Consider the following 10,177-nt stretch of genomic DNA (forward strand, 5'->3'; position numbering starts at 1 on the left):
CGATATAAAAAAGCCAAAAAAAAAAAAAAAAAAGGATATGGCGGCTAGATACACAACACAGAAAGCCAGATAATCGAAGACTGGATAATTAATATTTCACTGTATCAACAAAAGACAGTCATAAAAAAGGAAGAGCAGAGAATTTTATTCAAACTGGGTTAAAGGTTATTAAACTTCATAAAACTTTTTTTACATGATACTGAAAAATTGCTTTATGAACAATAACATACAGTATTTTTATTTTAGCATACACTTTCAAATTACCTGTGCGTCTGTTAAGCGATTTAGGATGATCACTTAGGATGATCACCACAGAAGCAATTACAAAATTTAAGACCAAACACCGGACTCCTTCCTTGAGATTTCGGTAACGACAAAATTGCAAAGAACTTGTTTTTAATTATGAAGTGCTATATTTCACTTTTTCCCGAATTCCTCCCACGGAGGATGACGAACATAGCATAGAAGCAGTGCAATGATGTTTTTTGCTTGGATGATCACTGAAAGTGATGGTGGCCACGGTTACAGACCCAGCATCCACAAACTCTACCTTCAAGTCCCTCAACAATGTTTCTGCACCAGGTTCTGAAGCCCTTCTGCTCCCAATACAGCTACTAAACATTATCTCAAATGATGAAAACCTATCTGATGGCCTACCTTCTCTGACTACCAGTGATACCCTAAACAGTCGCTTTGTGACCATTTCCCAGATGATAATTTTAACTTGAAGCCCCTTTAGCCTGCTCTAATGGACACACGCTTCGCATTACCTTTTGAGCAGAAGTGTTCCACCACTTCTCCATACTTTGTCATCTTTCGTCTTAGAAAAGTCGCTGTGCTGTAGATTGGAAACCTATATTGCTTTCCTATAATGACCGTCAAGTTGACCACCGATCTCATGCAGTCACCTGGAGCCCAAAACTAGTGCTGAGTGCTAGTTCTACCCTCTGACCTCTCCTGACAAAGTCTATGGCTAACTTACTAACTCGGCCAAGTAAAACACCTCAAACTGGTTTTGCTGTTGAGAACTGCAGAAAATCAAGGATGACAGAATAAGCGGACGGGTTTGAAATGTATAAAAAACATTCTAGTGCAACACTGGTGACTCACACTCCATCTTGAAAGCGAAATAGAAGTATAGACCACAGCTGCAAAATACTGCTTTTTTTTTTTTTTTATTTAAAAAAAAAACCCATTAATTTAAACAAAAAATAAAAATAACTGACACAGGACTTTGAAAGGTTTCAATAGGATTGTGAATAGACTAATTTTACCTTTCATAGAGTATTTCAGCATATTCAAGTTCTCCAACAAATAATTGTATTAAGATCCCAAATGGTCATTTTAACTTGAAATTCAGGTTGATACAACAATCATCAGCACAAAAAGCACAGATTGAAGTAGCAGCAATGTAGCAACAGATGAGTCATTGACCTGGTGGATCTTCCCGTTGTTCAAACATCTCATTGATCGTTCAGTAAAAGCTCACACATCTACAAAAAAAATACAATCTTTTCATTCTTATTTAAATGCCGATGCAGTTTGGCTTTATCGCCCTGGTCAGATAGTATAGACGACATCCTATGGAGCACGACAAAGGTAAGACAGAAACACTGCTACCTCATTGGCTACTATATGTTCTTTTGGATGGATGGCGAAGGTATTGGCAGCCACAGTCATGTCCCAAGCATCAACAAACCCCACTTTCAAGTCCCCAAACACCTTCCTCTGTGCCAGGTTCTGGATGTGTCCATGCCAGTCACTGAAGCGCTCCTGCTCTGAGGAGAGCTCCCTGGTGTTCTCCAGCTTGATGAAAATCCAAGTTCCAGGACTACGGGCCTGTAGCCTCAAGATGGCCTTGCGGAGGTTCAGCAGCCTACGAACAAAAACCTCCAGGGAATAAGCTCGGAAGTGCTGCCCCACTGAAATCACCACCACTGCCTCCTCTCTTTCAACTTCAAGACTGTCTAAGTCCCGTGAAATATACTGAGCCATCTTCACTCTAACTTTATTTTTTGTTATCCAGGGAAAGTTGTGATGCTTCCACAGGGCAGTGTAGTTGGCCTCGGAGTTAACGATCAAGATGGGGTGAACTTCACCTCTTTGGAAGCTTTCCGGATCTGCAAGTTTAAAGAACATCGGTGGACATTTCCAGAAATTAATACTATCTTCTCAATCACAGTAATACATTCTGTCATATTAGCAAAAATTACACAAACAGAAACAAGTGACCCAGTGAAACAGAAGTGAATAAAAATCTTCCTTCTTCCAACTCCTGTGCCTCAAAGCCAAATTTCAGTTGTTTCTCAGACATCTTGCTCAGTATGAATTATCATTTGCAATGACCCATAGTTACCTTTTTGAAATTTTCTCAGATACTGCATCCACTGATGCACGGTGGAATCACCCATGAAGTAAAATCTTTTTCCTTTCAAACAACTGTTAATGGACTCTGCACTGAAGAAGCTGCCAGTCTCACAGTATGAGGAATACCACACGTTTTTGAAGAAATGCCCACTAGGGATGAGAGGCTTCATTCCTGGGATACACTTTCCTGTTGGTTTGAGGCTTGTTTGAGGCTCTAGAGAGAGAATTGACAGAGAATTTCTATAATCATTCTATTACTCGGGAATCATGGTGGCATGGCGGGTTCTGCTGGTGCTTGCTGTGAGGCGGCTCTGGGGTTTGAGCCCCGCCTTGCGATGGACTGGCGTCCGGTCCTGGGTGTGTCCTCCTCGCTGCAACCCCACTTGGGACAAGCGGTTGTTGACGATGGTTGGATTCTATTACTCCATTATGTATGTCAATTAAGCATTTTTTTCAGTTTACCCCCCCCAAAAAATACATGAATATGTGCAGATATCATAATTTGATTTTTAGTTAAAGCTATGCAATACATACATTCTATTAGAATACACTTTTCTCCAAAACAGTCTTCAGTGACTGTTAATTAGTATTTAACTGAGACCTTTGTTCAAGGCAACTTATTATATACTACACTAATCTCCCTGCAATCATTCATTCCTTTGCATGTATACAGTAGAGCAATGTAACACACTCACTCACAAATACACATGTTGTAGGGAATTTAGATTCCCCAGTTCACCTAAAAAAAACAATGTCTTTGGATCATGGGAGGAACTTGGAGCAGCTGGAAGAAACCAAGGTGAACTCAGGGAGATTACACAAACTTTCGGGAAGCTTTGGGAAAACCCACCTTTCAGCAGGAGATCAATAAACATGCTATGAAAGAAACAATGGATCATTAAGAAGAAAAACAAATGCCCACGAGTGGCCCAAAGAAAACTGAGATTTTATCCCCATGTAGGTTGTTCTACCCAATGTTAAGATGTGGAGTCTAAATGCAATGCTTTTTCAAAACGTATGCATTTTATTTTTTGTATTTCTGTAAGACATTTACCCAGGTGTGACAGAACAGGTCTGTCTCAGTTCAGGGTGAGGAGAAAAATCACTCCTTCATTGTACAGTTTAGCTTAGTTGTTATAATTTTGTAATTAGAAATTGTCGAATAATGGACAAACCCTTATGCACATACTCATGTGATATACAATGGTTCATATGGTGGAATGTGGAAAATTAACTGTGCTTTAGAATCACGCATCTGCATCCAAGGCTCTCTTTCTGTTGATGTAATGTACTCATTGAGATGTACATCACTTGGAAGAAAAGCATCTGCAACATAAATAAATGTAACTGTAAATGTAAATATAAAAGAGAATAAAAGGATGAGAAAAATAAGCAGCCATACCAGTACAATCGACCACATGCACATCATGGAAGTTATTCCTGATCGTTTTTCCACTGTAGGTCCTTCAAAGGAAAAAAAAACACCCATAAAGAGAAGGGTAATGTCTTGGAACACTACTGGAATGATTCTTTAAACTAATTTGTCATTTATGACAAAACTGATCTCATAGTCTGTTCATCAGCTAAGAATTTAATATTTTACCTTGTCAAAAGCAGTTGCTCGTCTGTAGTAAGTAAGGATCCAGGGGTGTTGGCAGAAGTCATGATGTCAATTGTGTCACAGGACAGGGAAGGTGGTTTGTAACAGGAGTAATATTCTCCATCCCTCTCATCCTTGTACTCACACAAAGGGTGATTTGTGTCTAGATGGAATTCACACTCAGACTTCTCCACTTTGGTTCCATTGACAAAGGTACCTGTGTGTTTGATCTTCTTGTACTTTGGATGCCTGGACCTCCACAGAGCCTGGACTGCCTCAGAGGGGTGCATGAGGAGCATGGAGACTTTCACCTCCCCAGGCCAGAATAGGGTGAAGCGCACACGGTAGGAACCGTTATGGAGGTCAGTGACAAGACCTGCAGCGGAGGCCTGCAGTTTGGGGGAATGAATCCAGGCCAGGATGAAGTCTCCACCATGCCTCTTTAGCTGCCCTTTGTGGTCTCGCATCTCTACCAGCAAGTCCAAGTTCTCCCCCACGCAGTACCGAGGTTTTGGATGTTCTAGACTGGCTGCGCTTTTGGAGGCACTGGAAGTGTCTTTGACAGAGGCCCAGTGAGAGACCATGGGGAACTCCCATCGCAAAAAAAACATCACATCATCCACAGTCATCTCTTCAAAGAAACTGCCAGAATTGCTTGCAGAGAACAGGTACACATGACTTATAGCTATTTTCTTCTGCAATGAGAACATAGCAATACAAAATGTGGTGACCAAGCAATTACATAGTGAATGTTGTCAGCAGTGCAATTTTGTCAAACACTTCCCTTTGTACATTTACTGCACCAAAGCAATTACATTTAAATTTCCATCTCTTGCATTTTGGCACATTTAAATTTATTTAAAGTGGATAATTGTCACTTTTCTTTTTAATTAACCAGTCTTCCACAAGAGGAGTAATACACTGATCGTGTTGCGCTTATTGTAAACAACTTTCTAAAACTGCACACTGCTGCTAAAATGTGCATAAAAATCCCCCGAAAAATAGTTCAATTAAATAAATCAATGAAATGCACTTCCCATACTACCTCACATTTTTAAAGAAAGACTCTCACATGTCTAACACCAACAGATGGAAAGCTCTAGATGCAGACATGCCAGCTACAGTACATTACTGCACTTCTGCTGTGCGGACAAAATGTGCAACTTTTTTTTTGACACCCTTCTAATAAATTTCATTATACTAATTTTTTGTTCTGTAAATAAAAATGTGGGTATCAAAAGTCGACAGCTGTTTTAATCCAAAATTTTGGGTTAAGTGAGTTTGTATATCAAGGTATGCTTGTAAAGGGACTCAGATCAGGAGATGGTGTTAGCCAATGACTACCCTACCATTGGGCAACTCTTGTAGGTCAGCCTTGCACAACTCAGTAACACTATGTTGAGTCATTTTATAGGACCTGACTTGGATTTAAAACCAATGACTTGCGAAGACTCAATATACTACCAGTTATTGTTATTATGATTTCATTGTCCCATATCTGCAATGATAATCATCCAGAGCTGCTGAGACTGATATATTTACCATGACCTACTAGTCGAATCACTGTAGCAATTACATACGCTATATACTGTAAGTTTAAGAAAAATTTTTCCTAAACCCAAAATAAGGGCATTAACCGAGAATCTCAGAATCTCTAAATTCATTTTTACAATGGAATAATGGGTATCTAAGCTATTTTTACACTTAAGCCGTGTCACATCTGGACGTGAGACCGACACAGACGTGTCTTGCTGTAATGTCCGGACACGGATGACAAAGTATAACGACCCCACGATCAGACTCTCTTTATAAGTGCAGAGTGCAAACTGGGAAGTATAGTGCAGCGGTGAAACAATAAGCACAGGACAAAGAGGCAAAGAGTGTATTTTCACAAAGGCGAAAAGTGAAACCCGGATCTGTGAGTGGAACACCGGAACTGGAGAAGACCCCAAAAGCAAGTGTATAAAGCAGGGGTCCCCACCCCCTGGGCCGCGGACCGGTACAGGTCCATGGCCTGTTAGGAACCGGGCCGCACAGCAGGAGGTGAGTGGCGGGCGAGCGAGCGAGCGAAGCTTCATCTGTAATTACAGCCGCTCCCACATCGCTTGCATTACCGCCTGAGCTCCGCCTCCTGTCAGATCAGCGGCGGCATTAGATTCTCATAGGAGTGCGAACCCTACTGTGAACTGCGCATGCGAGGGATCTAGGTTGCACGCTCCTCATGAGAATCTAATGCCGCCGCTGATCTGAGGTGGAGCTGAGGAGGTGATGCTAGCGCTGGGATGTGGCTGCAAATACAGATTAACATTAGCAGAGAGGTTTGACTGCACAGAGACCATAATAAATCAATTGCTTGCAGACTCATATCAAAACTCGACCGGTGAGTGGCAAGTGACAATTAAGCCGCATCTGGTGGCAGGCTTTAAGTCAGAATCCGACACTTATTTTAGTCCGCGCGTGGCCCGCCCATTATTTTTTTTACCACTTCCGTCCGTGCTTCTTTCCTGCACTGCGCACTTGTCTCAGTCACAGTTTTTGTAAGCCCACAAGCTAACCCTAGCCAAAATGAGTAAAAAACAAACGTCGCTGGAGAGCTTCCTTGAAAAGGGGGAAAGACCCAATGATGAGACAGCAGAAGACTCTAAGACTGCCAAGAAAAAGAAAATACCAAGAGTCCTACTTAAATTACGGGTTCATTGCAACAGATGATTCACATCCTGGGACCGTCTAGTTGCAGGAAAACAAGCTCAGGGCTCCCACTGATTCTGCATTATTATGAGTTGTATAATTATTTCATTATATATTACAATGTAATAATAATAGAAATAAAGTGCACAATAAATGTAATGCGCTTGAATCATCCCGAAACCATCCCTTCCCCCCGGTCCGTGGAAAAATTATCTTTCATGAACCGGTCCCTGGTGCCAAAAAGGTTGGGAACAGCTGGTATAAAGGACAGGCACTCGGGACTGGAACATAAACACCCATGGAACAAGACTTGGGAAAAAAACGTACGTAACTAAGGTTCGTAAAAAAATCAAAGCAGAACGTCATTAAAAATCCGGAATCTCGCCTCAGTTTTTTCTTTCTTTTACACATTACTGATGAGGTGTGTGGGCTGATAACACTACATAGAGTTCATTGGAAGTCGTTTTGGAGAAAAGCATCTGCTAAATAAATAAATGCAATGTAAATGTTCAGCAAGGACTTTCATCAAGGACTATGTACAGTATCATGATGAGTTCCACTGTACCACATTGACACAGTCCCAGGGTTGCGGGGTTAGGCTCCGGTTCGCCTTAGGTCAAGCAGTTGTGGACATTGTGTGCGTCTTGAAGGAAATATCCAAACTTCTAAAGATTGAATGGAATCTTCTCTGTCCCCATGTCTTGAACCTTCTGGATAAGTGGGTCACATGAAACGTGTCATTACAGAAAGGCTTTTCACAGAAGGCACAACTCGTGGCTTGGGAACTTTCCCAGGTCCTCTGTAGCATTGAAGTTACAAACAATAAGAAGGTGTGTAGGTGTATCCTTTTCGAAGGCATCGCAGAGAGGCCCTTGTCTTTGTACAGAACTCTCGATTTGAAACAAGCAGAGAGACATCTTACAGGTGGTTCTTTGCTTAATGATCGCATCAGATTAATCGCTTCTTTAGCAAATATTGATATCAGTTTTGCGACTCATAAACACAGAACATTTTTCAACCATTTCAAGTGACAGTAATTACGTCGAAGTTGGACTTACCAGAATTTACCATACAAAGGGCTTTTCGAGAATGCATTACCTTCGCAAGGTGGGGAAAAGTAAAGATGCCCCTCTACTTACGACGGTTCGACTTATGATTTTTCGAAGTTACAATGGTACGATAGCGATACGCATTCCGTAGAATCTCTACTTAGAATTTTGTGACTATGATACTCTCTCCGGATGCTAGGCGATGGCAGCGAGCCGCAGCACCCGCTCAACCACACTCGTAATCTCCGTAGCGATCGCACCAACGAGTGTAAACAACCGACACCGTGTTGAAAGCGTTTTTTTATTTTGTGCTTTCGCATTCCATCATGTCTACTAAACGCCCATGTGCGTCTCCTGCTTAAATTTGCCCGGCTGCAGGCTACGGTAAGTGTTCTGAGCACGGTTAAGATAGGCTAGTCTAGGCCACGATGTTCGGTAGGTGCTGTATTCTTTTTCAACTTCGATTTTTCCACTTAAGATGGGTTTATAGGAAGGTAACCCCCATTGTTAGTTGAGGAGTACCTGTACAGTGTTTTTATACCCTTGTACAATATTATTATATCCTTCTAGAATGTCCTAGAAGTTGAGATAAGCATATGCACCACAGGGATGACATAGTGAGTGTCACGTTCCATGGGGTCACTGCCCCTCCTGGTCAGAGGCGGCGCCACTCAGTGCCGCTAGTTAACGCTTACCTATCACCTCACAGTCTCGTAGGACACGGAGGTATAAAAGGAGCCAGCGGAGCAGAACTACTTGCGGATTCTTAATCAGCGGTTCTATTGTGTTCTCTTGGTGATTCGTAGTCTCTTGTTCCCACAATCTGTTTCCTAGGTGTGCATGTTCCAGTCCCGAGTGCCCGTCCCGTCAGTTCCTGCCTCTTGTTCTTCAGTCCTGGTCCAGTGTTCCAGTCCGGTATTTTGTCACGTCTCGGGGTTGCGGTCATACTCGCGGATTAACGTTTCACTGTTCACCGTAGTTCAAACACCGTGTGTGTTTCCTGGTCTCGTGTTTCCTGTTTCACTTCCACCGAGTGTCTTACAATACGCACAGTACACTTCTAACATCACACTGCACGTGAAGTCATTTTATATTTCGTCTGTGTTTGGACGTAATTAATAGCAACGCGCGTCCGTGTCGGACTCCCGTCCGGACGCTACAGTGAGAAGGTGTATGTGACTTTGTTTTATATTTATTCATTGAGCTGATGCTTTTCCTACAAAGCAACTTACATGTTAAGGTATTTACAATTATTAACCCATTTATACAGCTGGGTAATGTCACTGGAACAATTTAGGGTAAGTGAGATGCATGTCGCTTTGGAGAAAGCATCTGCTAAATGAATAAATCTCACACACACACACACACACATTTTCCAAACCGCTTGTCCCATACGGGGAACCGGAGCCTACCCGGTAACACAGGGCGTAAGGCCAGAAGGGGAGGGGACGCACCCAGGACGGGACGCCAGTCCGTCGCAAGGCACCCCAAGCGAGACTTGAACCCCAGACCCACTGGAGAGCAGGACCCGGTCCAACCCACTGCGCCACCGCACCCCCATGAATAAATCATGTAAATGTAAATATATTTTGACAAACATCAATCATATGCCATGAGTAACAATTATAACTACTAATAAGCTTCTGGAAGATTTTATAATGAAAAATTATTACCTTGTTCAGCATCAGTAAAATCACTGTGGTGCAGACAGAGGAAAAAATGAATAACTTCTTCGGATTCATGAGCCATCCCAAAGTTACCATGGTGAAAGTAACACACCCTTCTGCAATAAAATAGAAAAAAAAAAAAAATAAAAAAAAAAACCTGTAGCAGAGCAGGGCAGAGGTGGGAATAAAACCACGGCACGCAGGCACGTCCATTCCAGTTGCGGAACGGACCTCTTTGAGCGCGCCACGCCTTGCGTATTCCGCTGTTCCTCGGTTTCCCCGTTTCCTTGTTGACCTACTCCGTTCCGGTGTTTCCCTCAATCCCTCGTTTCCTGACTCTCGCCTGCCTTCTGGTCACACACGGTCTTCGGATTCTCCTCGGCATTACGTTTGCCCCTCGAAAACCTCTTTCCTGTCTCTTCTCATCTTCCGCATCCCTCGAGACTGTGCACCCGCGCTTGGGTCCGTCGCCCCACGGCGGCCATTACAGCTTGACAGTGTCCTATCGTAACGACCCGCGTTACTGGTTTTGTGTAAATAATGTCTCTAACCACTGGGGACACTTCGGGGGGAATTGGTGGGTTGACTGTGGCTGGCAGTGTTTGGGAGAGAGCCTGGGGGCGCTAGGCAGGCTGGTTGTAACTGCAGGTCCTCGGACCGAGAGCATAATTTATTTCCCTTGTGCTGTTGTTCAAATAAACCGTTCGTCATGAACGTTGTTTCCGCGTTCTTTTTCGCCTCATCCAAGCCCACGACGCTGCGCGCCACACTATGCAAATGAGACCAAAAACTATTTGACTGGTCTT

The 10,177-nt window shown here is 42.8% G+C and overlaps 1 protein-coding gene across 3 annotated transcripts; it reads right to left on the bottom strand.

Annotated features, from left to right (window-relative positions):
• Positions 1 to 1,265: 1,265 nt before the first annotated feature.
• On the bottom strand, positions 1,266 to 9,445 carry LOC108932752 (NXPE family member 2-like). Of its 3 annotated transcripts, none has more exons than XM_018749329.2 (5): positions 9,378 to 9,445; positions 3,971 to 4,662; positions 3,770 to 3,831; positions 2,357 to 2,581; positions 1,266 to 2,120 (listed from the first exon to the last, which is right to left on the bottom strand). In XM_018749329.2, exons 1-5 carry the CDS (start codon positions 9,387 to 9,389, stop codon positions 1,582 to 1,584), a joined length of 1,530 nt encoding a protein of 509 aa, XP_018604845.1. In that variant the 5' UTR covers positions 9,390 to 9,445; the 3' UTR covers positions 1,266 to 1,581. The 3 variants fall into 3 exon arrangements, with proteins under 3 accessions (XP_018604845.1, XP_018604854.1, XP_018604838.1); XM_018749338.2 differs by lacking the exon at positions 9,378 to 9,445 and adding an exon at positions 7,714 to 8,009; XM_018749322.2 differs by lacking the exon at positions 9,378 to 9,445 and having other exon boundaries at positions 3,971 to 4,916.
• Positions 9,446 to 10,177: the final 732 nt, after the last annotated feature.

Source organism: Scleropages formosus, chromosome 6 (assembly GCF_900964775.1).
Source record: "Scleropages formosus chromosome 6, fSclFor1.1, whole genome shotgun sequence".
Classification (NCBI taxonomy): domain Eukaryota; kingdom Metazoa; phylum Chordata; class Actinopteri; order Osteoglossiformes; family Osteoglossidae; genus Scleropages; species Scleropages formosus.